We start from the raw sequence: 27,283 nt of genomic DNA on the forward strand, positions 1-27,283 counted from the left end.
CCACACAAATTCCCTCTTACAGATCTTACTGTGCAATGCCACCGCTGGGGTGGGAGACATGGGGTGGTGTGTGGACAATAAAGCACATTATCCTGTTCTTCAGGTTAGTAAGCAGTACTTGGAACACTCCTGTATTTCATCTGAGCTTCAAATTCTTATTTTATAAAATTAATTCTTCATCGAATAGCTTATAAACATTGCCAAATAACACCAAGAGCTCACATTAAACTCAAAAGTCTAATACACACACTCTGCATCTTTCTTTGAGGTAAAAATAGAAAACAATGACTTTTTACAAGGAAAAGATTCCCACATTCAATCAAAAAATGCTCCTGAGGTGGTTCTCCCATAAGAATTTGAAGGGCAGTTCTCCCTTGCCCTTCTATCACTGTAGGGTCAGACCATTTCCACGTGTAATGACAGTGATCTGCTTGTGACCATAGTGACCACGACTTGTCACTTGACCCCTCCGAAGTCTAACTTTGGCCCCTGATGGAATTAGAGACATTTAACCGTTAATGGGAGAGGGACCCGAGCCCTCAACCCCTGGGCTGCAATCTGCAGCTCTGTAATGCCTTCAGGTTATGGAACCAGCTGCACTGAAACCATGAACCAGAGGCCCAGTAGAAGGGAAGCAGCAATGTCAAAGCTTCAGCTTCCAGTGCCAACACTTCTGTCCTGCCCAGGGACGCTGCGTAGCACCAGACTGCAGCTAGCTGCACGGCATGACTCTTCACAGCAATTTTTGTACCACTCTCCTGAGCTAGGAATTGGGAAACATTTGCAACCCCCCTTCCGGAGGAGCTTTGTTAAAAATGCTCACAAAAGCTCCCCTCAACACCATTTCAACCCAGACACATGTTTGTAGTGGAGCTGCCCTACAGTTGCAGCTCCCAAATGATCACTCTCTCTGGCTGTGCAAAACTGCTCTTACCTTGGAGGAGTATGTACAAGACCACTCGTACAACAATGGAGTCTGTTCACCATCATCCAAATTTGGGTCATAGGATTTCTCCCCATCCAAGATTAAGTCCTGAGTGTTGGACCATACACGGTATGACCCCCCGTCAATGATTGGGACCAGCTTACTTGGTATCACAGTTACATTGGCAAAGATGCGTTTGGACAGTGGGGTATCTCCAAAGGAGACAATAAAGACGAAGCAATAGTTCCCAACTTCCAGGGCAAGCTTCGGTATAACCAGCTGGGGTCTGTTCACATCAACGTTCGGCAGACGGATCCTGCCGTATTTATGCAAGTTCATGCAGCTGGGTGCTCGGTAGATCTCCCATAGATGCTCCGTCTGGTACTTGATGCATCCTCGGAGGTCAATCTGTGCCTCTAGGTAGTTCCTCTGGGACCGCTTCATGACTACTTGAGGGGGCAAGGCTAACTCCACCTCTGGCTCCTCACACTCCAGAACTTTAACAGTGACAGTGAGGTGGGCTATGAAGAAGCTGATGAGATTGGTGGCATTCACCTCCACCAGGTAATCTCCAGGGCTCAGGTAAGAATAGCTGGCCACTGCAACCTTGGTCACTTGAGTGGAAGAGCCATCCCCAAAGGTCCACAGGAACTCAACACTCCTACTGCTGGGCACCACTGCTGCTTCAAATAGTGCCGTCCTGTTGACAAAGGCGTTGGAGGCAGTGAGGGAGACTTGGACTATTGGGTCTTGGACCTGGATGGTTCTGGTGATATTGATACCTCCCAAATCATTGAAGGCCTTGAGGTGAATCTCGAGCAGCCCTGCAGATTCTGGAGTGTAGGAAACGCTCTCTCCTGCCACAGTGACCACAGATCGACCTCGTTCTTTCCACAGGGAGAACTGCCAGGAGAACGACACACGGGTGCCACTTCCCACCTGGGCACTGAAGCTCTTCTCCGTGCCTGTGGGTATACCTTCCTCACAGCAGTTCAGGAGCCTGACATCGCGGATGGCCTCCAGGACAGAGATGAGCACCTGGGCATGTGCGATACTGATTTGGTTCTGCACTGTCACGGTCACCAAATAATCACCGCTCTTGCTGAACTCATGCGTGTACCTGGACCCATTGAGTACCACAGAGTAGTCCCCACTTATGCTCACCAGGTAACTCACAGAGGTACCTGACAACATCCTGATCACAAAGGTGACCTGTTCCCCTGGCTCCACCACCTTCTTGCTGGCAAGAACTTCCAGTCCTTGAATCCTGTCCAGCACTGAAATATTTCTGCTGGCTAGAGCCCAGCTGATGTCATTCGATGCATTCAGATAGACTGTATAAAACCCTGCTGTGGGGAACATGACTTCCACAGACTGGCCAGTCAACGTGCCATTTGGCACCTCCCAAAGCCATGTCACTTCAGTCCCTTTCTGCAGTTCTCCCTCAAAGACCACCGTGGAGCCTGATGAAACATACCTACAGTCCAGTTCTGCAGTCCCTATACTCAGCCCCTCTATGACCTCCTCTACCCAGATATAAATTGTTGCATTGGTTGAATCCAGCTTGTTTTCTGCTCCAATGACAACCTCTATCACTCCAGGGCTTTGGAAGGAGTGTATAATAAAGGGTTCAGAGGTAACAGGAGAGAAGCCATCCTCTAGGTACCAAACATACATGACACCAGTGCCACTGGTTATGGTGGTACTTATGTTAACAGAGGCATTGATAGCAACTGGGTTGGGGAAGGCGTAAGGCTTTAAAAGACCAATGCTTTCAATGAACTCCAGTGTCCTGTTAGCAGTTGCACATCCCAGCATATTAGTGGCTTTCAGATAGACAGTGTAGTTTCCAGCTTCTAGGATGGTCAAGGAGAAGGTCTTCCCAGTGAAGGTCTGCACAGCATTGCCGTCCCTTTGGGCTACCCAGCTGTAAGAGATGTTTGTTCCCTCTCTCACCACTGCCTGCAAATGGAGTGTTTTGTTAGTTGGGAAATAGATGTCCTCCACCAGGTCACTGCTAGCCACCTGCAGTCCTTCAATCTGCTCCAGGACATAGACGTAGATGCTGTCCTGCAATGAGCTGATCTTGTTCTCTGCTGTCACAATGACATTGAATGTGCCCACGGACCGGAAAGTGTAGGAAATTGTGGAGGAGCCTTGGATAGGGGTGCACCGGTCACAGAGGATCCATGAGTAGCGGGTGGCACTGCCAGCTAGAAGTGTGGCTACAAAACTCACCGAGCCATTTAATGGCACCACTGTCCTGCTGGCATTGATGGTCAGCCCATGAAGCCGACGTTTCACTGTGATGTCAATGGTGGTCTCATTAAAGCTCACATCATTCTGGCCCATCACACTAATAGTGTAATGGCCCGTGGTGTTGTAGGAGTGGGTAGCGATTTGACCAGGCTGGGTAGTGCCATCTCCAAAGTCCCAACAGTAACTCACTTTGGTTCCATTCATGCTGGCAGAGAACAGGTAGATCTGGTTCAGCTCCAAAACACTTGTCCCATTATATTCAATCTTTGCCACCCCAACCGGTTCCTGAACTTCCACAAACGCCGTGTCATTGTTGAAAGAGACATTGTTGGAGACGGTCACTGTGACCAGGAAGATCCCTGTGTTCTTGTAGGTGTAGGTCACTTCAGTCCCACTCGATCTAGCAGACTCGTTGTTCCCAAAATCCCAGCGGTAGCGGTACTGGTAGAGAGGTATGGCACTGACCTGGAAGCTGCTCTCTTCACCAAGCCTCACAAACTGCTTGGAAGGGAGAAGGGTGACATTGACTATCTCTGGCTCCACACAGACGCTGGTGAAATAGTGAGCCTTGTTAAACCTGCTTGAGAGAGTCAAGGAGAGAGGGAACGTCCCACTTCGGGTGAAGTTATGCCTCACCACAGGGTCCCCACTGACTGTGACATTGGATGAGCCATCTCCAAAAGTCCAATCAAAGATGTATTCACCAGGATTTCCTGTCACATACGCAGTGAGCTGCACATCCGGGTGCTCAAGGATGCAAGAAGTAGGCTCTATTTTGAGTACTTCCAGGACAAATATCCGAATAGGCACAGTTTGGGAGACAGAGTTCACAGGGTTCATGGCTGTCACGTTCACAGTGCAGTTGATGTCCTTCACGTACACATGTTCTACCACTGGCACCTGGCTCCTCAGCACCGTCCCGTCCCCCATATCGAATATCCAGGTGATACTGTCCCCTGTCTGCACTGAAGCATTAAGGGTCACGGATGCTCTCAGCTCTGCTGCCTCATCTGCGGAAACATGGAGCCCAGTTATCTCTTCAAACACTTGGTAGCACTCAACTGTCTCCACACTGCTTATGGTGTTGTTCGCTGTCACGGTGACGTTGTACACCCCTCTTGTGGGGTAGCTGTATGTCACTGTAGCCTGGCTCTCTGTGAACAGTGGGGAGCCATCCCCGAAGTCCCAGGTGTACACGACCCCGTAAGGAGATGGCAATGGATTGGCTCTGAAGGTGACTGGACGGCTCACAACTAAAACATCCTCCTCTACTTCCATCTTCACATCAATCAAGTAACTGTGGATGTGAACCGGGGTCAAGTGGGTGAGGTTCTCAAACTGGTTTGACACGAGAACCACTAGGGCGTATTCGCCTGCATAGGAAGAGAGAAGAAGACGACCAGTTGTGAGGACATGCTTGTGCAACAGCTTCCTCAGTGCTGCAGCAGTGTGGGGACCATGACAGGGGACTGCAGGGAGATACTCTGCTCCAGCACTGCGCCCATGCTGGGCTTCCCTCCTCTGGCCCAAGACAAGCAGGAATTACAACCAGGCCACAGATGTGAGGACCAAACACCAAGGAAGGAGCCAGTCCAACACAGAAAGAAGATTTTCTTTCTGTTCGCTCTCAAAACAAATCCCCTTCCTGCTGCTCATGGTAGTGCTCCCTACCCCTCCTCCCATCAGCACAGAGCTTCGTCTGTCTGCTGAGACTGCCCAAAAAGGGGACTGTGTGTGGTGGACCTGCTTCTTACAGCAAGGACAAACTCCTCCTTGGAACAGTGTTACAGAGGATGGCAATGGCTGGAGACTTCCCATCACTCTGGCTGTTCGCTCAGGAAAGAGGCAATGGCTTTCAAGCCTGGTTTTTTTTTTTTTTTGGAAAAAAAAAAACCCATGCAACAAAAACGCCTGAGCCCCTTCTTCCCCAAAGAACCGTCCTGAGCATACCTGGGTCTTGATAGACGTGTGAAACATTGTGCTCAATTACAACCTCATGGACACTGGGATCAGGAACAAGGAAAGACTTGTTGTAGGGAGGTTTGAACAGGTATGTCTCCTGGACACCATCTCCAAAATCCCACCTGCAGAAACGTGCAAACCATGTTACACTGCACAACAGGAGAATCACGGAAATCCCAGAGGAACCCTGGCCTGGCCTAGGCCTGTCTTTCCGGCTCAGGGCTGGGGTTTCCAGAAAAAACATAGGAAGCATAATGCCAAGTATCAAAGCAGTAGCTGTGCCTAATGCCGCAGAATTGTCGCTGTGATAGGAGTACAGCACTGGAAAGAAGAGGAGAAATCCACTATTAAAGCAATGTTGCAATCCTTTAAAAGAAATGTATTTCAGCCTGAACTATAGGTCCCAGCCAGTGTGACTGAACCACAATTGCAGGAATTTCAGATTACCTAGACAGCAGCTGAGAAATGGGCCACTTGACATCAGCTGGCCCTCAGAGGAGAAATAGTGCAGGCAAGATTGGTAAACTACGCACAGAAAGATCCTAAGTTCGGGCAACTTGCAAAAGACTCACAGGAACATAGCATCCACAGCTGAATCAACCTGAACTCTTGCTGTAAGCTCCACGGTGCTGTTCTGAGGGAGGACCGGCAGGACACCCAACACAGTCAGGTTCTTCATCTTATTCATCATCTCCACCGTGACATTGTAATTGACTGTAAAGTTACTGACGTGGTTGGAGGCGGTGAGCTGAGAAGGACAGTAGGACAAAGAATGCATTTGGGATCACCTTGCTGTGCTGCCCTCTCCGGAGAGTGGGGCTTCACTGTACTGAAGAGGTCCCCCCAGGCAGGCGAGCAGGTCAGGTCAGAGAAGAGTAGCCTCTGGGACCGTGAGGCAGGGGCAATAGCCTGAGTGGGCACTGGAAAGCAGCACAGACTGGAAAGCCACCACCTACTGGAAAGCCACCTGTTGCTGGAACCACCACATCTCTACCACTAAAGTCAGTCCAAGGAAGTACTGGTTCTACAGCAAGAGGACCAGCAGAACAGCTTCTCATCATGAGACTCATCTGGCTCTAAACTTGCCAGTTACCCTTTTGCCTTCTCTGAAATGCTCTGCACCCTGTATCCAGCTGCTGACCCTAGGAACTTGCTGCCACCAAGGGGCAGCAGCCACCCAGTTTCCTTAGGACAGTGGCAGATGAGGGGCTCCAAGCACAGAGAGTGGGGATGGGAGACACTCATAAAACCAAGCATGCCAAGTGCAGCTCCAGCATCCCAGGTGTAGTGGGCACAGAGAAGGAGGGCAACGTTGGGCAGAGAAGGGAAAGGGAGAATGGATGGGCAAGAGACTGAAGAGACATGACAGAAGTAGAGCAGGATCCTCAAGATTATCTGAGCATGTAACACTGACATGGCACCTAATGATGAACCATCTTGCCACATCCTCACCCACAGGAGACCTGTGCTGCTGACAGAAGGGATCCTTCAAACCCAGTTAAACAGAGACCTCCCACCTCAACAGATAAAAGAAGTTTGTGTCTAGGCTTCTGCGGATGTGTTACACTGAACCCTGTGGACCCCAGACTGATGCCACCTTGTCATCTCTGCAAGTAAAAGCAATCCTGACTTATCAGCACAGTGCTTCACCCAGCAAATTAGTGCTACTCAGCGTAGTGCTGCACCAAGCAAATTAGTGCTAGCATGGCCTCCGAGCCAAGGCTGGTGTCTCTTCAGGAAGCTGGCAGTTACCCTGCAAATGGATAAAGCAGCTCGGAGCCAGACGAGGACTCTGCACAGCAGTACAGGGCACGATACAGAAAGATATTCTGGCTAGAAATAAACTCCTATTCCCCAACAGACACCTCCCCCTGCCCAGGCACTCTGCTCTGTCCTTCTTCTGGGGTAATGACAAAATCCAGTGTTCCAGTCTGCACCAGTAGAAAGAGAACAGGACAGAGACCGGAAGAGCTTGTGGCAGAAGCTCTGTCCTGCCTATGAAAGTCTTATGTTTGCATCCTGCCTCTGCCTGGTTCTGAATCCACACCTGCCTGCCAAAGCAGTGGCTGGCACCCTGCAGTGGGGCCCCCTGCCACGTTCCTGCTGGGGAGGAGTAAGGACAGACACTCCATGGACAGAAAGGAGATTATGGAGAAAAGAGGAGAAAGTAAAGATGAGGAAGACAGTGAAGTCAGCTGTAACGGAAAATTAGGAAGAAACCTACTATTTGCATTTGCAAGAGCAGCTCAGTGAGAAATAGCACATGAGCTTGTTAGGAGAACAGTGAAAACCTCCTCAACTCAACTCTATCTTCTCCTCTCCCTGCTGCTTTGCCTGCTTAGTTTGTGGGATGAGATGGAAACCCAGGATTGAAATGGTATCACGGGAAAGGCCTTGGCTTACCGAAAGCTTGTACACAGCTGGGCTTTGGTAGATAACATTGAAGACAACATTGTAAAAAGTGAAAGATGGCTTATCATCTACTGTCCATCGGAAAGTCACATCTGACCCAGCTTCCATCACAGGGACGTAGCTCTGAAAGGCACGAGGACATTTTATACTAGTGCAAGAGAAAAGCATGCACAGCAGTTCCCAGGAGATCTCCAGTTGAACTGGAGAGGGAGCAGAGCCAGACTGGGAGCCATCCCACACCTGTAAGGCAGCACCTTCAGAGCATGACACAGAGGCGCGAGACCATCTGTGGCTTTGCAGCTGATACAGAAATGCGGACCCTGACTCCATAAATCAACAGCAGAGCAGGGAGCAGAACCCATTCTGCCTCTTCCCACACCTTAGTGCTCTGCTCTTGCGATCGTGTCTTTCTTACTGGCTAAAAAACTTTACAATATCTTTGGGGAAACAACTCAGCTTTAGCTACACCTGTAAGCTGAGTCTCTCACCCTCGTCCATTGATGGTGCCTCACCAAAAAGCTACAATGGTTGACCTGTACTGGATGGGGTAGGCTCCCTCCTCACTCCTAGAGTGCCTCCTGAGCAGACCGTGGCAGCCAGGAAGGGTGAGACCAACAGGCATTGCAGGCACAGGGTTCTGCCATAAGCAGCCAGAGGTTGAACAAAGCATTTCATAGATACCCATGGGCAGTTACTGAACAGGTTCCCGGGGCTCGGCTGTAGCTCTGGAGACAGGGGATTTGAGAGAAAAAAAAAAAAGACTGCAAACACCAGAGTAACTCCAAGACTTTGATGGATGGATGAAACATTTTTATAGCTTCAGCCAGCTGATGTAAGGATTTAGTAGAGCAAATCTAAACACCTAAAGGAATAACTACCTTGACAAGTGAAAGGAAGGTAAACACTGGAATTTCATAATGCCTCTGGTTTTCTGTGGAACTGGAAAGCCAGTATCCCCCTCATAGGAGGAGCTGCCTTACCTCTGAGGGAATTAAAGTGAACGTACAACTGAGCTGCCTTCCTGCAGGAGAGCATCAGAGCTTTCTGCCACATGCCTGTGCCTGCAGCAGCGCCGTCTGGGTGGCCCGGGAGCTGGCATTAGCAGCAAGCAGTGCTATACCTGACCAGTGTGGAGCCCAGCCCCAGCCCTCCCCAGGAGCCAAACACACACCATCAGCAGGAAAGGCTAAAAACGCTACTGATGAATTAAAAGCAGCAGTAATCACTCACCACTCGTGTATTTAGCAAGACTCTGCTCTCAGGGTCAGGGGTGGCCCGCAGCCCACGGATGGGCTCCTCCACTTTCACTGTGATGGTGATGTTCTGGGAGCTCACGGCGTTCTCCGCAACAAGCACGTGGGTGCTCACCCCCTCCTTGAGGCTGTTCAGGGTGACCACAGCAAACCAGGTGTCGTTGGTCTCCCTGGCACACTCTGCTGTCAGCCGTGCAACAGTCACTGGGCATGATCCCTCGAAGGGGAAGGTGTGGTTGTCTCCCAGCCAGCGAGCTGTCGCATTCACCCCTGAGGAGAGTTTGATGACCAGGGTAGTGTGGTTGGATGGTAGGTAGACCCTGCCGCCTTGAGGAGTCGGGTGGATGACACGCAGGCCCGACACCCAGGAAGCCACCCAGAAACTGCAAGACAGATTGGCGCTGAAGACCCCGTTGTCCACACTGGCTCTGACCGTGTAGCGACCTGGATGCTCCAGCCCCGTGTTGTGGGGACTGATCACCGGGACCAGCTGTTCCTCAGCATAGCGAACTCGGAGAGAGCAAACAGTGCTGTTTATCCAGGTGGCACCGACAGAGCCTTCGGACAGGCCAAGCGCCCACTCTGAAGAGTTCATGCTTAAGACGTTGGTTCTGTACGGCGATGTGGTACTTGGTTGGCACTGGAGGAGTAAGCCCAAGCCTGCATTATGCTGGATACTGAAGACATCCTCAGCCCTGACAAAAATATTTTCTTTCCTGAATGTGACCTGCAGAGAAAGGAGAGGTTTTTGGATCAATGCCTCAAGTTAAGAGCACTCAGCACCCAACCCTTGCCTAAGCAAGACAACTGGATTTACTACCAAGTGGAAACCAACAGAAAAGCCGCAGATCCAAACACGGCATGGGGAGACCACCCTGCTCTCCTTGGCCACGCTGGATCAAATGTGCTAACATGGAAGTCAGTTTGATGCTCTATCTCCACTTCCTAAGTGCAATGGGAATAGCCCAGGAACTCTGCACAACCCATTGACCAACTCAGCTATTGCCATGGGTTACCGCAAGGAGTCCATGGCTCAGAGCGGGGAAGATAGAAAGTGGTGGCATGTGTGACACCGGGCAAGTCATTTCATTTGAATGGACTTCAGTATCTCCATCTGCCAACTGGGAACAATTCTTTATTTACCCAAAGCACTCAAGAGAAAAGTGCCCCACCTACTCACTGGTTACAGCAGCTAATAAACACTGACCAGATACTGGGAAGAAGGGCCAGCTGGTATTGTAAAGAGAAATTCCTTGATGAGTTCATAGCTGAGCTGGCTCTCATTGTGCTGAAGGGAAGCGGGGGTAGGGCTGCTGGCAAGGGAACTGTTGGCACACTCGGTCGCGTTGCAGCAGTTGTTTAATGATGAGCACAAATTAGTCAAACGACACCACTGGAAACCAGGAGGACATTCAAGTAGAGTCCAGTTCCCGTCATCCTGAGCAGTGTGGAATGGTTCGGTAGCATTTTTTCCCTCCTGGTGGTCTGGAAGAAGTGAAAGAGAAAGCAACACTTCTAGTGCACTTCTTTGCTCCAAATTCACCATTTCTCTCCACTCTTAGTAAAAGCTGCAACTGCAACGCATCCCGGTACTACGTAAGACCAGTGTCCTGTTTTACAGGAAAATTTCACAAAGGCACAAAGATTGTTAAAAACTAACTTAGTCTCCTTTCCAGTGAGAACGCACCAAATTGCAATCTAGAAGAGATCTATGTTGAAACAAAAGGGAGTCCAAGCAAAAGCAGAGTTGGCTTTGACACTGAAAACACATTAAGCAACTTTTCTGAAGTTAATGTTTTCATGTTGAAGTATAAGCTTTTCAGTGTCAAAAAATATCCTTTTGTAACCAGCCAAACCTATGGCTATAGCAAACATTCTGCTGCAAAATTAATTGTTGCCAAAACTGTGACTATTGAGCTATTGTACAATGAATAAAAGGCTTATTAGATTATCTCATTCATCAGGAAGAAACAGGCTCAGGAAAATGTTTTTCCTTGTTAACCTGTGGGGCCAGATGGACCAGAAGACACTCCCATTTGACATGTCATGTCTTCACAAAGTATCAAAGTATAACGCAGAAGATTAATTAACTTCTACACGTTCTTTAGGTTCTTTCTACACATTCTCTTCATGCATTGAGACAGGTTTCTCCTTCTATTAATTTTTCCAGGACAACCACTTCTCCAAGGCAACCTCAGGCTATCCAACCATACCTGCAGATTTTGCACCTGAGTCTCCTCAAAAAATTGAACCACATCTCTGGCTTTTAAGGCTTCAAAGTTTACGTGTGTGAAGGCCACCTACAGTCAGTTTGACATAGCCCTGGTGGCGTCAGCTCTAACAACACCAAGAAGCGTTGAGAGGAGATGCCTCACCTTCTCCATCTATTGGTCTGTGCACCTGGAACCTCACTTGAACGGGTTGATGCAGTTCCTGTGTCACAAACTCCAAGGCAGTCAAATATCCCTCATGCCTGAATGCCAGCTCAGGGAACACCATCACCTGCAAAACAAACAAGGTTCTCACCTGCCTGTGTCTCCCTGGGCTCCCTCTGCAGCAGCAGGATGAGCAAACCCTTCTTACCTCCCCAGCTTCCCACGGAGCTGACAGCACATCTTCTGTCACATTTTTCACAGCCTCATGTGTGTCAAACACAGGGTCTCCCACAAAGAAGTTTTCGGCATTTAACAGAACTCCTGTTTACAAAGGAAATATTTGAACAAAGCCCATGAGACTCAGCAAGGCCTGAAGCTATTCCCCGACCCTGCTCATGCTTGCTCACACCGTGCTTCAGAGCAGTAGCAGGACTTGGACCACTCAGGAATCTGTAACTCCAGCTTTACTGGAGAAGTAGGTGCTGTAATCCTGTAGTTTCCTTCTTCTTCTTACAAGTGTTTTGATTTCTTTCTCATCCTGCACAAGGAATGTTTGCATTTGCAATTCTCAGTAATTTTGACTTCCAGGAACTCTGCAAATACTTCTCCCTTCCAAGACCCCATGATTTGCTTTGAATTTTTGAGCACGAGATGCACTCCCCACCCTCCTTGTCCCCTTGCACTTTGTGGGAAATGTTTCCACCAGCAGCAAACACCTCTGGCTCTTTCACAGCCAGGTCAGGCGCTGGGGACTGAGCACAACCAGCACAACCAGGGCCAGTGGGCTCTCTCCCTAGTGCTGGCTTTCCTTCTTACCTAAACCTTCTCTCTTATTTCATGTCCTTTCTGCTTCTCTTTCTTACTCCCTACACCACTTCGGGAGATTTAGGAGGGTTCATAAACACAAACCTGCACAGCACAAACCACATAAAAGCTCACCTAGTGATCTCCAAGACCCTATAGTCTTTTAAGTCACAAGACCCCAACTTCTCACAAACTACAAGATGCCACAGAAGGACAGCAAGAGTCACCAAGGCAGCACCACGGCCGCATCCTGGCAGCAGAGAACTGCTCAAGTAAGAGAGAGAAGCTATTTCCAAAGCTCTGCCTCAGAGCTTTGCCCCTCTCTCTACATCTATCAAAGGCAAAGATTGGAGTGGGCCAAATTCTTCCTTTTGGGCTGAGGCCAGGTTTCTGAAAGTTTATCAGTCTCTCTCAGGAATACTGTGGTTGCTGCTAGTCCCTCTTGATCTGGGATGATGCTCCAGATGACCCGTTCCATGCAGCCCTATTTTTCCTTGGCACATGCCAGTGAGCAGGATGTCCACCTGCCCATGATGCCAGTGGATCGCAGAAGAGAAACAGAGCCCACCTTTTGGCTTGTACTCGCAGACGTAGCTGTGCTTGGCCATGCACAGGTCTGTGTTACACTGGCCCGTTGGGCCCATCCGGACACAGTGGTCAGCGTTTGACGGATGGGGTTCTCCTGGAAGCCAGTTCTGACAGCTCTCCAGATTAAATCCTTCGCCTCTCTGCTGCGCTCCAGTGCTTGCAAAATCATTGAATCCAATCCAGACATCGAGGCTCCTTCAAAAAAAAAAAAAAGAAAGGGGGGGGGGGAAGAGGATGGAGGATTTCAGGAAATCATGAGTATTAGAAAGATCTGGGACAGATGCCATCTATGGTTCTCTATGAAAATAATAACAACAACAGCTTCATCCGGGTGTCACAGTCTGCAGTTAATGGAGCCTTTTAGTTACTAAAGGATTTCAGAATCCATTCTACCACCAGATCCTGGCTCTTCAATAACAGCTCCTTCAGGGCACACCATCCTGCTGGCTACCAGCCCTTCAAACCTCTGTCCTAAGGGCTACAGAGAGCCACCTGCCCTCTGATATACTGAGGGGACAGCTGAGCTGAAAGGATGCAGACAGAGCAATCCACACCAACATTACCGTGCAGCGGAGCTGGAAGGGAGGAGCAGCTCAGGGGGTCGCTGTGTGCAGCTGAGTCAGACCTTGATGACTGTTGCCCCACAACTTGAGTCAGCCCATTCCCAAAATGCCAGTCTCTCCCACTCAAGTTACACGAGGACCCAGTTAAAGGCTCTGTCAGCACCACAGAGCTCGTGACATACTGGTAAGCACTGATTCATGCCAGCCACAAATGGTACAGCAAAGATATCAGAGAGGGTAATGAGATGGCACTGGCTGGAGAGGAGAACCACGAGGTTTTATTGCTTTCAGAAATTCCCAGCAGTCCCTCCAATTGCACATCGTCTGCTTTGCCAAGTTGGAGTTGCTTCCTTCATATCCATATGTTTATTAATATCACTGTGCTGCCTGGCCTCCCCTCCCAGCGGGCACGGAGGGCTGATGGCCACTCGCGGGTGCCAGAAGGGCTGGGACCAGCTCTCCCATAGAATCATAGAATGGTTAGAATTGGAAGGGACTTTAAAAATCATCGAGTTCAACCCCCCTGCTATGGGCAGGGACACCTCCACTACAGCAGGTTGCTCAAAGCCCCATCCAGCCTAGCCTTAAACACTTCCAGGGATGGGGCATCCACAACCTCCCTGGGCAACCTGTTCCAGTGCTTCACCACCCTCACAGTAAAGAATTTCCTCCTAATATTTAATCTAAATCTCCCCTCTTCCAATTTAAAACCATTACCCCTTGTCCTGTCACTACATTTTCTGACAAAGAGTCCCTCTCCGGCTCTCCTGTAGGCTCCCTTCAGATACTGGAAGGCTGCTATGAGGTCTCACCGGAGCCTTCTCTTCTCCAATGGCAGAGTAAACCCCACACAATACAGGGAAGCAGGACTATCTGCAAGTTAAGGAGTATCAGCAGGTTGACTTGAACCTCAGACCCCTCTTACGAGAGCCGTCTATAAAATGGCCTGCCTGCACTGCAGTTTGAATGACACGCACAGACACTTTTTAAGCCCATACTGAGTCATGACTTAAGAGGAATGGTATGGTCATACAAAACTGCCCGAAAAAGCTGCGTCTTTCAGAAAACTTTTGCTTTATTTCCGCAGACATGTGGAATTTGCCACTCATCAATTCTCCACTGCAAGTGGAACTGGCACCAGCGGAGGATTAAACCTCAGACGGTGCCAGGTCCAGGAGCTCCTGTTCAAATCTTTGATGCAGCTGCTGGGAGACCATCAACTCCTCAGCCACGGCTGGAAGGCAGCAGCCATGGGGGGACAAGACACTGGCAGCAGAAGCCAAAGCACTGCAGGCAGATGAACCCCACGTAGACAAGGAACTGCCAGGATCATTTTAGGAAGATGAAATGTCCCTTCCCTATTTGGAAACTGGTTGAATCCCAGCAGAGATTCTGCTGGAAAGTGCTGAGTGGTCTTTCATAGCCACAAACAGCCTGGATGACTGTTTCTAATCGCACCCAGCAGAAAGTGAGCCATTTGTTCCATATTAACTTCGGGGGAGGGGGGGAACAACCTCATCATGCACCCTCAAAGCCCCCCAGCTCCTTCTCCACGCTCCCTCCTGCAGGTTGGAATCAAACCTGCTACGGAGGCCTTGCCCCTCTGCTCCAGCGTGCTCCTGGGGTGGTACAACTGCTCTGCAAAACGCAGAGGAGGGAGATAATTGGTGTCTCTCCACCACGAGCCTCACGCCAGATGAAATGATTAACGAGGTCACGCTGAAAAACGACGACGAAAATAACTGTTCCGTGAATCAGTAGTTTTCATTGCAAATAAGATTAAAAAAAAATAAATAACCGCTGCGTTCTGCTCCCGAACCACTGGCAGGGGATTAGGGAGAGCAGGCAAGGAAACCGCCTGTTTGCTGCCATCAGTAAAACTCGATAGAGATTTTCCTTTTCTAATTCCAGCTATGATCTAACTGCAAATCATCAAAAAAAAAAGAAGGCGGCTGGCTGGCTTGCTTCCCACCCCTGCCACACTGCTTGGGCCACTACCTCGCAGAAAGGAACTAGAAGACAGACATCCTTTTCTGAAGCAAGATGTGACCATCCCTCTGCCTCTGAGGAAGGACCAGGCTGCTTTGCTTGGGGCAGCAGGAGCAGAACGAAGCCTGAGGAGGCTGGGAAGGGGAGAGGGGCTCCCTGCGCTGCCTCAGAAGGGAAAGCGGGGTCCCCTGGAAAGGGTGTGGGCTGGAGCACTCTGCTTCTGGAGGCAGGGAGGGGACCAGCCCAGCGGACCCTGCTCCTGGGGAGGCCATCAAACGACAGGAGAGAGTGGTTCTCGCTGCTGCGTGCTCTAATGGGAAACAGATTTCTGCTTCTGTCATTTTCCCACAAGAAACTATGGAGACTGCATGTTCCAAAAACCTGCAGCTCAGTTGATTCGTCTTTTATCGCCAGGGAAATCGCATCCTGGAACTGCCTCATTCATGTTTATCTGAATGGATTAATAAAATAAATACATGAAATAATGGGGGCTGAGGAAGAGAGCAACGTGGGGCAGCAGCTGGGAAACAGCTTGGGCAGCTCATTCCCTTCTGAGGTCTCATGATTTCCTTGCGCTGCAGTCCATCACAAGCCCTGCACGCAAGGCCTGATAAATCAGCGCACCAAGTGACCAGTCCCTAACCCGCGGGAAGGGACAGACTCCTCTTTCCTGGAGCAGGGACCACATGTTTGCAATCTCAGGATAAATCCCAGTGTGAAGGGAACAGGGCAAGGATACAAGTTTGGGAAGAAGGGGCTGTCAGACCTTCAGGAGGACTGTTCAAAGCCTACGTCACCAGCAGCTGCTCCCTTCACATGTGCTTTCTGGGCTGTGTTTATTAAGAGGCCATCTCCAACATCTGCATCTGGGAGTGCTGACAAGAGCTGTCAGGCCCCTGAAACCTCTCCTGGTCGTCCTCCCCCCAAGACGGCTGGTTGTGGAAAGGGCACTTAGAGGGGCGGATTTAATCAAAGGCTGACACTTTCAGTGCTCTCTGTTTATAAAGCCCAAGTCCTGAGGTGGAACAGATGGTGCTGGAGCCTGACACTCGGAGAGGAGCGCTGCTCCTTCTCAGGAGGCGAAAGAAGAGTGGAAGAGGTCTGGGCTTCAGGCTGCAGCCACGTCTGGGAGGGAGCAGGATCCCAGCTGGGAGGCAGGACTGCAGCACTGGCTTGGGCTTTGCTAGAGCGGCTGCTGGATGCCACGGTGTCATGCATGGGACAATCTAGCTGTAATTCTGCTGATGGAGGGAGCTGGTTGCGAGGTCACCCTCAGGCCCTGCCTGGCAGCCAAACACCCTCTGGACATGAGCACCCGACCCTCTCCACCGCCCAAACCGAGTCTGCAAATTTTGCTGAACTCCGAGGTGGAAGGTCTGCTCAGCCCAGCCCCGTTTGCTCCTGAGCCTGCACCTCTCTGAACCATTTCAGATGCACCCACAGGCACAAATGTAGGGTACAAGATGCCCACCAGCAGCAATCCCACAATTCCCAGTTCTGACTTCCAGCCTTTCTGCCCCATTCCTCTTCTTCCCTCCACAGCCTTTAAGCAAAGAAGCCAAGTTCAGGAAGGGCTCGAGCTCTGCTTATTCCTCCTCTTTGTTCAGCAGCCCCACCTGTACCATCTCCCCATACTCAGCCTGGACCCGTGTGTGTCTCCAGCCTGACTGGCTGCACAGGGCTGCCTGCTCAGCAGGACCCCCTGTCCTGATGTGACCCCAGGAATACAAGACCTGTCCCTAGGAAATCTTATCCCTTCCCCTCCTCGCTTACCTGATGACATGAGCAACCAAGAAGCTCTGGATCTCGGGGCTGCTCACAAAAGCCAGCTCTCCGTTGCCATGCTTCTGGCAGTGCTGCTGGGCCTCCAGCCACTCAGCCTTTTCCACCACCAGCTGATAGCAGTGGTTATTGCCCGGGAAAACCAAGCCATCAGGGGGACACATGGGGTGAACTGCTGCATGAGGTAGAAGAACACAAGCATGATGTCCTTTCTATGGGCCCACATGCCCCAACCCAATCTGGGGAGCAAGGTTCCAGGAATGTCCCGTCCCTTTTGAAGCCCATAAATCCCCGTCACTGTTGAACTGCACTCTGTGCAGTCACCTTCTTGGCCCAGGACAGTGCAAGACGCTGCCTGGTCAGTCAGGGGAACAAGGAGTACCCGAAAGAGTCATCCCTTTTCTCCTCATTGAGGAGGAATGGAAAGGAAAGGCCAAGTGCCACCCCTTCCTTACCTAGCACCCACCCAGACAACCCTGCTTACCTTTGCCCAGCTCTCCAGCCTCTGCAGTGATACCATACAACACCGCGAGGCCAGTGCCACCTCTGTTGCGGATCCATATGTCCAGACTCTCATTTGTCTTGACTAAGGAAGGACACTGCAGTTCTAACTGTTGGGGTGAAGCCACCACCTCAATTTCTGCCTGCATGTATGAGACCTTGGTGCCCACAAAGACAGTGGCAGTGACGTTGTACTGCCCAGGTAAGGCATACATGTGGACAGCTGCATTTTCAGTGGTGTTGAGAACCTCCGTCTGGTCCCCAAATTCCCACAGTAAAGTGCTGACAGCAATGGGAATACTGACATTGAAGAGCACAGCCTGGTATAGGCTGTATCGGGGCTGGAGTCCTGTGAAAGACACAGGCAGCTGTGCCTGGAAGGGAGAGGGGACGAGAGAGGGGCCACCACAGGCCTGCTCGGACAAATGTTCAGTGCAAAATGGCAAACAACCAGAGGAAGAGTTCGTTTCATGGGCAGTACCACACAAACACTGCCCCTGGGTGCTGAAACCTCCATATTCCTGGTCTTCGGCGTAACAGAGGGCACTGCAGGTCTCCTCACTGAGGTTCCCAGGGTGAACAGACGTGAAGAGGATGACAAGTTCAGTCCCTTCCGTGTCATTGCTTGTCAAACACGTTATGTATTGAGCTCCTGCAGAAAGAACACAAAATCCTCTTGTAAATTGACACTGCGAAGCCATGGTTTGGTGAAACCCTCCAAGAGACACCACCCTACACCCCTGGGAATGGACTTCTCCTGGGCAGCTCCTATTCCAAGCATTTCCTTTTTGAGACTTGCCTGGGAAGTCTTTAATCTCTCAGAAACGATTTCCAAACTCTTTGTGCTAATTAATGATGACAGAAATAACAAGCCAGTTGCACATATTTCTGGAGCAACAACACTCAGCAAATAAAAAGGGTCTTTGGAGAGCCTGGCAGTCCCATGGGATATGGAGCCACGGAGTCTGACCCTCAAAGGAACCCAAAGGACTACCCACCAAGTAAGACCAAGACAAAAGGTTGTCCCTTGGCTGTACCTTGGTTTGGTTTGGTGCAGCATGTTTCACTGCATGCTGCCTGGGGCTTCCAGCAGCAAGGCTATAACCAAACACAGTTTGAGAAAGTGGGACATCGGGAGCATGGGGGAAACGCCACCAGGCTCTCCATCAGGCCCACACTGGAGCTGGGCAGACACTGCAGCCACCTTCCTCCTTGGGGAGAGCCAAGAGCTTCCCACCTACTTGCAGGCAGAATCTGGTGCTAGAAAAGAGGGGAATGCGACACACAGCCTGCACCCGAGGGGTGTGGAAGGATGCACATGTATGGGAAGGATGTAGAGAAACAACACATGCCGGGCTACAGGGAGAACAAACACACACGTGCATGGACACGCAGGCACGTACAACGATGGCAACCACAACAGCCCCATTCTCAGAGCAACAGCTCATTCCCTTGAGTTTACTTCCCCCTCACCGGCTTGCAAGGGGTGGGACATTTCTCTGCCACAAAGACACAGGCAGGGCCTCTGCCGCTTGCACAGCCGCAGCCCAGCTGGGACGGTCTGGCCTCCTCTCCAGCTCTGCCCACGCAACCGAGCCATGTTTGCTCCTCTGTTTCTGCTGGTTGCTACAACATCTCCCCCCAGACATCTCAACAGCTCCAGCCTTGCGTGATCTTCTCATATCAAATCCATCCAACTGCCCGGCTTTCTCCATGGCCTTCCTGCAAACACTGAGCCATTTTTCTTAAGAAAAGTCCCGTGAGGAGGACCACAGCATGGGAACTACTTTGCTTTTTAACACCAGCTTGGTCATACTTCTTCACTCCCTGCTGGTCAGTAACAACTGTCAGTAGCTGGCAGACTGTCCCCAGCCTACTCCCATTACACTGAATTACCCAGAAGACAGCTTTACGATATTGTTTCTACACCAACTTAAAGTAGTTCAAGAGGGAAACAACTAATTATCAATGTGAATAACAGTGCTGGTGTTATTGCTCTTGATAATTCCAGCACCAGGCTAACAGCGCGCTAGCGAGGTGCTGCAGGGACGGGGTAACTTTGCTGGGGGAAGAGGAGTAATCACCACCCACGTTTTGGCCCTGGGGGAGCACTGCACTTCACCAGGCGGCTCAGCTGGCTCCCACCAGTGCTGGTTCCCTCAGTCCTCATCACTGCATCCTCCCATCATGCATTAAAGGAGATGCCTGATGCCTATCACAGGGAGCACTCGCTCTCCCTCCCTCTCTCTTACTCAGAGAGAGCTGAGCATCCAGGCAGAATTGATTTTCTTAGGGTTCCCCCTTCCCACCCTCCAGTTAAACACCGCCTGGTGTCTCTGCTTGTCAAGGTGGTCAGAAAAACGCATCCAGAGCAGGCGATAAGCCGTGGATTGGGGCAGTGTTCACTCAAAACTCCTGCTGTGGAGCCCTGTCACCTGTAAAGATTCAACTTAGCATGTCCTCAGGTCCCATCAGCTCCAATAAGATTTCACTGTTTATAGTGAGACTGTTAAAAGCTTGAGAGAATGAAAGCCTAAGGCTGGAGGTCATGGAGCTAGTGTCATCTGATGGCTGCCCAAAGCTTGGTCTATAATGAGTTTGCTGATCTCAGCCCTGGTGTGACCGACTCAATCCTTGAGGCATCAGGGTACAGTCATACGCTACCATTATTTGCTTAATTAGATTCAACTGGTGAGTTGTGCCCTAAGGAGGTCTAGATATGATCCCCAGCTGCCCTTGGGCCCATCGCTTCTACTGGTTTAGTCATCTCCCCCACCACAGCCCACAGCGTTTCCTTACCGCACGTAGCATTGACGAACAAGACATCGAAGAGGGAAAGGTTTGCCACCTCAGGAGGGTGGGCGCATCTCGTATCTGACGCCTGAATAACTCTCACTTTTCTGTCTTCCACCCAAAGGGGCAACCAGAAAAGTTTGCAGTCACAAACAAATGGATTCCAACTTAAGTTTCTGCAACAGGGAGATCAGAGAAAAGTTAGGCATTAACTTGACATGTGCTCAGTGTTAATTACAGCAGCGTGCAGATCCCTCACTGTTCCCATCTGTGCCACTCCACCGAAATGCTTCAGAAAGAACCACGAGGGGAGTTAATGAATAGGGAATCAAGCAATAATTAACATGATTTTTCTAGAGGCTAGAATTAGGCAAGCACTCCAAGTACTTTTTTCACTCTACAAATAATTGTTGCAATTAGAAGCAAATTACAGACACAATCTTATATTTAAAATAGTCTGCCATCTAACAGCCATTGGATGTAATGGCAGCCTCTCCAGCTAAGGGAGACTATTTACAGCTCCATTAAAAAATAGCTAAGAGAATAAAATTGATGTGTCAAAAAAGAAATGCAAAGTCAATGATAATCTTTCCATGTGGCAGTTTAATGAAAAAATGGAAACTTTAATTGCAGCTAAGCTTGATCCAAATTATAGCCTTTGGCATTCAGCTGCGAACAGGACAGAGATGGAAAGCTGTTTGTTTAGCTGACGCCAGCTGGGCTGGGCTGCTGCAGGGGCTGAACCCAGGATTTTTATACTGAAAGCACCACTTTGCCGGCCAGCCTTAGCAGGGACAGACTCACTTTGACCCAGCCTGGATCCTTTGTGTCTGTTCAGTGCCACTTCTAAGCAGAAATGGAGAGCTGAAAATGCCCTTTGTGTCTTGTTTTCAGGGAGAATGTGTGGCTGAGCTTTTTTCTTGCTTGCCAACAGCGATTGCACGGGGTTAATCCTTTGGCTCATTCAGATACAGAATAGCCACTCTGTGCTGTGACTTCATGGATCTTTCCTGGAAACGTGTGGCTTCCCCTCATCTCCCTTCACATAACAGCACAGATTTTAATTACTTCAATTAAAAACCACTATCAACCTAAGAACTTGAATCACTTCAAGGGAGAACATCTTCAAGTGCCTTCAAGTGGCTTAGACACCTCAGTCAGGATGTCCTGGGTTGCAGGTCAGTGCCTTTTTCATTAGATCCCCCGGTCCCAAGGTGTGACCATACAAACAGGGACAGTAAGTGTGACCTGGAGTACGGCCAGAGACAAGAACCTCAGCAGAGATGGTGTGGGAGAGAAGCAGGGAAGCCAAGAAGGCAGTGCAGATGTTGGAGGTATCCAGGTGACGGAAGCAAAGTCTGGGAAGAGGTTAGGCTTGAAGGACATCAACAGGAGCCAGGAGCAGGACACAGTTTGAAGAAGAAACTGGAGAGAGTCCAAAAGGCAGCTGCTTAGTTGGGTACGTGCCGCAGGTCTACCCAAAAGAGGGTTGCATCCCACCCGACCAGGAAGGGAGGAGCTGTTTCAAGGAAAGGTCTAAATAAAGAACTGGGAAACAAAAAGGATAAACTTACATTTCACTTAAATTAAATAAATTATCAAATATTCCATCTTCTAATGTAGAAATCTTGTTGTGGCTTATATCTCTGTAAAAGAGGGAAAATTAATAGTAAAGTTCATCATGTTGGTAACAACTTCCTAGCCAACATATAGAATCAACCTCTGTCCCAAGCTCTGCTTGGATACTAGTCACCCTCTGAGCACCTCAAGTGTCAAAAGCCACATGCATATGACAGCAAAATGGCCAGCCGGGCACTAAATCACAGAATCACAGCATGGTGATCCCTTAAGGTTGTAAGGGACCTCTGGAAGTCATCTGGTCCAATGCCTCTGCTCAAGCAGGGTCACCTAGAGCGGGCTGCCCAGGACCACGTCCAGACTGCTTTTGTTTATCTCCAAGGATGGGGACCCTACAACCTCTCTAGGTGGCCTGTTTGCATGCTCAAGACCAGTTTCATTGCTCCAAGTCCTTCCATAAGTCCTCCTTTTAAGAGATTTTTGAGGTGTAAAGACAGTAGGCTGTCCAGGCTGCCAGCTACTCAGCTGCAACCACCAAAGCAGGCTTTGGGTTTGGTTTTTGGCTGTATTGGTGCTTTTTTTGATCTGACAGTCCAATTTTTCTTTATAAAGCAGTTAATCTTATCTATGAACCATCAGCAAGTAACAGTGCCAATTCATCTGATCAGCAGCTGAACCAGTGAGTTTGCCAACGGTCAAAGCTCTCCTCTTCTCCTGGCCCACAGGAAGTCTGGGCAGTTTTTGGGACAGCTCAGGGTGTGGGGAGCAAAGGGACATTGGGCCTTTTCTCAGAGGACCCCAGACTCAGTACCTAATGCCCTCAGAATATAAGTGGGATTTGGACACCGCAGCTTTATCATAATTTTCCATGTACTAACACACATCTTGCGACGAATCTCATTCCCTTGCCTTGATCCCCTCTCCATCTAGCGGTACAGCGGGTCAAGTCCTGCCTGACTCTCTGAATGCCAATTATCAAGTCACCGGACTGTGCAGCTCAACACCCTGGAAGGAGTCCATGGATGCATCTATCTGGGACTCGACAGATGAGGTCAAGCAAGAAGACAACTAACTTATGAAACACAACCATGCGTGCTAGGTACCAGCTCAAACGTGCAGTGAGGGGCGCAGTGCGTACTTACAGTTTTGCCAGAGAAGTCAGACTTTCAAATATCTGAACATCTAAACCACTGATCTTGTTATTGGAAAGATCCCTAGAGGAAGAAAACACAATTTTCAGCTTTCATTCAACTTCATTTTGTCATTCCTCCATTACTACACCTTAGGAGAGCCTCTCTCCAAACTCCATCCAGACTCCAGCCTGGAAGGTTCTGATTCGTTAAAGAGGAGCCCTTCTCCCAGCTGGAGAAAGGACCTTTCCCAGCTGTAAAGAATTTGCTCCTCAAAACTTTGTATAAAGTGTAGATAGAGATTAGGGCTATCATTATACGTGTACCATTCTGCAGCGTATCTAGAGTAATTACAGACATGACAAATGTATCACTAAATTATGTATCCTTTTAAAAAAATATTCAAGCCTAATACATGTTCAAAGAAGTAATTAAGAAATAATTTAGACTAAAGTAGTAATTAACTTAGAGAAAAAATTATGAGGAACTACCAAGTCCATTTCTAGTGCCAAAGAACTGATGGTTAATTGCACAACTGATGCGTTCAACTTTTACTTTTTAAAGATCTTCTTGTCTCTCTTTGGAAAAGCTTAAAAGGAAAGAAGAAGTAACAAAGAATATTTTCCACTTAAAATCAGGTTAGATTGTCCTTATGAAAAGAACACTGTTTTAAAAAATCTCTAATCGCCAATAGCCTTCAACTCATCCAAAGCAAAATTGTTTCTGTCCTCCAGTCCAGCTCTCTCTCCTCACCCCATGTCCTCTTTTTCAATTTTAAAATGTCACTCAATGAAGAAGTGAAAGTTTCACTGATCGGTCTCCACTCGTTCCCAATAAACTTCAGTCTTTGGTTTCAGATTAATCTCCTTTGGCCAAAACCTTCTTTTAGCAGCATCAAAATACTTATTCCGAGCCCATGCAATGGTTATTATCCTTCAAGGATTTCTGGCAGAGCTCTGTGGAGGCGGACAGGGCTGGATTCACTGCAGCCGCAGCCGTCTCGTGTCAACAGAGACGTTCCCCTGCCCACCTCCTTTTCCACTTTTTTTTCCTACAAGCAAGTCCCGTAATTTCTCCTTGCTGTCTCACCTCTTATTTTTACCCCTTAATCAATAAATTCTTGGTTTGATCTGACACTTAAACTTAATTTATCCAAATGAAAAGAATTCTGCCAAACTGGCAGGAAAATTACGTATGATTCCAGGAAACTCTGGGGATAAGTAAGAGGGATGGATATCTCTTTAAAAGGTTTGAGTTTATTTTCCCTGTTTTTGCTGTCCAGGAGTTCTTTGCCAAGCTGAGAGTGGATTCAGAAGAGTTCACCAGCAACGTTAATAAAGAAGTCCAAGAAATGTGCAAAATAAAGCTCAACAAATACACTTAAAGAAAGGATGTTAGCAAAAATATCTGACCAAGCCAGTGTTCTTTTGTCTCGGTGTAGCTGGGAGAATAGTTAAAGAATACAGAGCACCCTTTGCTGGAGTGACACAGACCACACAGGAGTCACATTCTGCACAGGAGACAGGAAAGTCACCTCCAAACCCATCTCCAGCCCCCACTTGCAAGGCAAACACACAAGACCAGCTTGGGCTGGAATCCCAAATGCTGGCAGCGAGGTCAGATCCTTCCTCAGGAAGGCTCCTGCTCCACTTCTCCTTGAGCATTTTCTATAAACTGTACTCCTTTGCCTCTGCACCTCCTTCTGTTACTTGACCAGATTTGGAAAGGACCAGACCACCAACCAGTTACCTTACGGGGAGACCAGTAAAACCATTTCTCTTCTTTGAAATACCTGGAAATAACCCATTATTTTTTAGGCAGCACCTCAAGCCCAAGACAGAAGGAAATGGTGTTTCAGCTCTGAAGCCTTCTTGCTCCTTACCCAGACAAGAGAGACCTCCAAACCCAACCATTCTGCTGCTAGAAAATCATGGCTTCAGCATTTCAAAGAGCCTCTTCAAAAAGTGCTGCTTGGCCACACGGAGAAGAGAACGTGCAGGGCAGGGTGAAGCTCTCAGCATCACAGATGGCACAATCAGCAAGCGGGCACCCGAGCCACGCAGACTACTGGGACAGCCAGTCCCAAGCCCAAACGCCTTCTCTGCAGCTTTCTCTTCATCTGTCCCATCCTGCTACTTCCCAGGTAGGAAGGGAAGAACTCAAGCAGGGCAGGCCTGCTCTTCTCCATCCCTCCGCCACAGTGCCAGGCATGGAGGGGTTGGTCCTGAGCTTTCCCAGCCCTTTGCAAATATCCCTTTGCAAACATTTCCATTTCACCTCAGGGAAAGCTTTTAAACTTGAGATAACTGAAGGCTAAGACCCCAAATCCTCAACTCCCAAGGGTCAGTCAGCTTCAGTCTGACCCGAGAGCAGGACCAGGGATGACTGTGACCTGCTATCTGCTCCAGGAAGACGCAGAGTGGCAGAGCTGCTCCCAGCAGCCTCATCGAATGTGTAAAAGGCAAATACAGGCAGTAATTCCCCACACCGTGCCGCTTTTACACAGTGTGTTGGACTGACACTAGATGTCACTGCCTGCTGAGCGGCAGGCATGGGGGAAGGAGCTCCTGGTGAACACCAGTGATCCAGCGGGGACTCATGAGGTGCAGGAGGCCTGGTGCTGTGGCTGCGGCCAGTGGGTTTTCTTCAGGATGGGGCAGGAGGAGCTGTACCCCATAAACTACCAAGCGACAACCCTCAACCCTCTGATTTGCTTTGTATGGCCAGGACAGCTGGTGAGGGCATCAGGCCACTTGGATGTGTGTCTCTGGGGTAGCAGCACTGTCGTGCCCCAGTGACACTCCACAGTGTCACAGTGAAGGGGCTGGAGAGGGCTCCTGGTGCCTTTTCCCTCTTCTCCTGATAGTACAACTTGGCTGTCATTCTGCACACACCATCACCAAGCTGATGCTGCCAGATATTATCATCTGAGCTCCCCCATCTACCTGGCACTCACTACTGTCATCCAAAGCTAACACTGACCCCGCAGCCCAGCACGCAGAGAAGCTCCACCCATGGGCTTCAGAAGAGAAAGCTGGGGCTCATCTCCCAGGCAAGGCTGCTTCAGAGACACTCTGAACCCTTGGAGGTTATAATTAATCCAAGCTCTGTCTATACTCTGGTACTTTGTCACTTAATCACAACTTGCATGCTTTGCAAGGGATCCCAAGATCTTGGCTCCCACCCTCCTTCTTCCACAGCCTAAACTCCCTTTGAGGACCTGCAGAGAAGCTGCTGTCCTCCATCCAGACCAGGCACTAGATGGCAACACACGGGTATGTAAGACCAGAGCACAATTCCCTTGCTGTTTTCTACCTTTGCCTTCACGATCTGACGAGGAACCGGTATAAAACCTCCCAGCTTTCAAGGTCCCCAGACCTCCTTGGTGCAGAGCCTGCAAGGGAAGCAGAGCTCCTGCTGACAGGACAGCTTGGAGAAGCGAGGAATGGTGGCAGATGCCAGCACCTGCCACCTCCAGCCGCGAGTCGGTGAGCTGGGCTCCCAGCCGCCTGCTTGCCTTCTCCCACCGGTCCCTCTCCAACTTGTACGGAAAATCATATTATGCCTTCCTGGCGTGGGAAAGATGGCTGTGAACCAAGCTAGGTTGCAGAAAAAAAAAAAAAAAAAAAAAATCAGGAAATACTGAGCAATAAAACCCAACGCAAAGGCTGTGGGACAGAGCTCAGGCTCTCGGTGCCACAAACTGCCACGACTGTATTTTCCCAGCCCACTGCCAGGCTGGAGGAAATTCGGAGCAGGTTCAAAGCAGAGCTGAAGCCAGCAGAAAACAAGGCTCTCCATTGAAATGCACTGCGCACGCAGACTGCCGCCCTCTCCACGAGAAGAAAGAAAAATCTAGTTTATTTGTGCCACGGGGAATATTGAGAACATGCTGTGCTGCCTGGAAGAGGGCAGCTACGGGCAAGTCACAACTTCTCGATCCTGCCTCAGTTTCCACACCTGTAAAATGGAGCCAATTAATACCAGAAGAGGCTGGCCCACTTCTGCATAGATCTCTGTGGGATAAGGGGCACCAAAACCCAACAACAACTATGGTATAGAACAAGAAGTGTGTGAAAGATGCACTACAGAGAGCTCCCCTTGCAGCTCCCTAAGTGCCCGAGCAAACACTCACACTTTTTTCTTATATGTCTAGCAAAGGAAGTTTTAAAAAAACTTCTGGATGTGGAGTTGGTCATGGGGGGAAGGTGAAGCTTCGGAGAAAGGAACATTTGGTAATGAGGGCGTCAACCTGAACCTTGGGAGCCTTCAGCTCCATCCCAGCTCTGCTATCAACTCCCTGTGTGATGCTGGGTGCACCAGTGAACCTCTCCCGAGCTGTGTGTAGCGCGGGGCTAACAGCAGCCCG

The 27,283-nt window shown here is 49.5% G+C and overlaps 1 protein-coding gene across 1 annotated transcript in view; it reads right to left on the reverse strand.

The window, feature by feature from the left end:
* The window catches only part of PKD1 (polycystin 1, transient receptor potential channel interacting), a 93,627-nt gene that overhangs the window by 30,481 nt on the left and 35,863 nt on the right, over positions 1-27,283 (reverse strand). Inside the window, exons 2-15 of the mRNA XM_074158815.1 lie at positions 22,927-22,998; positions 21,781-21,852; positions 20,213-20,382; positions 17,397-18,065; positions 16,904-17,087; positions 12,559-12,773; positions 11,395-11,507; positions 11,187-11,313; positions 10,019-10,296; positions 8,789-9,538; positions 7,550-7,681; positions 5,719-5,894; positions 5,135-5,268; positions 935-4,557 (exon numbers count right to left, since the gene is read on the reverse strand). Of these exons, the coding sequence (XP_074014916.1) occupies positions 935-4,557; positions 5,135-5,268; positions 5,719-5,894; positions 7,550-7,681; positions 8,789-9,538; positions 10,019-10,296; positions 11,187-11,313; positions 11,395-11,507; positions 12,559-12,773; positions 16,904-17,087; positions 17,397-18,065; positions 20,213-20,382; positions 21,781-21,852; positions 22,927-22,998 (6,715 nt within the window). The remainder of the gene's footprint in view (positions 1-934; positions 4,558-5,134; positions 5,269-5,718; positions 5,895-7,549; positions 7,682-8,788; positions 9,539-10,018; positions 10,297-11,186; positions 11,314-11,394; positions 11,508-12,558; positions 12,774-16,903; positions 17,088-17,396; positions 18,066-20,212; positions 20,383-21,780; positions 21,853-22,926; positions 22,999-27,283) is intronic.

Source organism: Numenius arquata, chromosome 14 (genome assembly GCF_964106895.1).
Source record: "Numenius arquata chromosome 14, bNumArq3.hap1.1, whole genome shotgun sequence".
Classification (NCBI taxonomy): Eukaryota; Metazoa; Chordata; class Aves; order Charadriiformes; family Scolopacidae; genus Numenius; species Numenius arquata.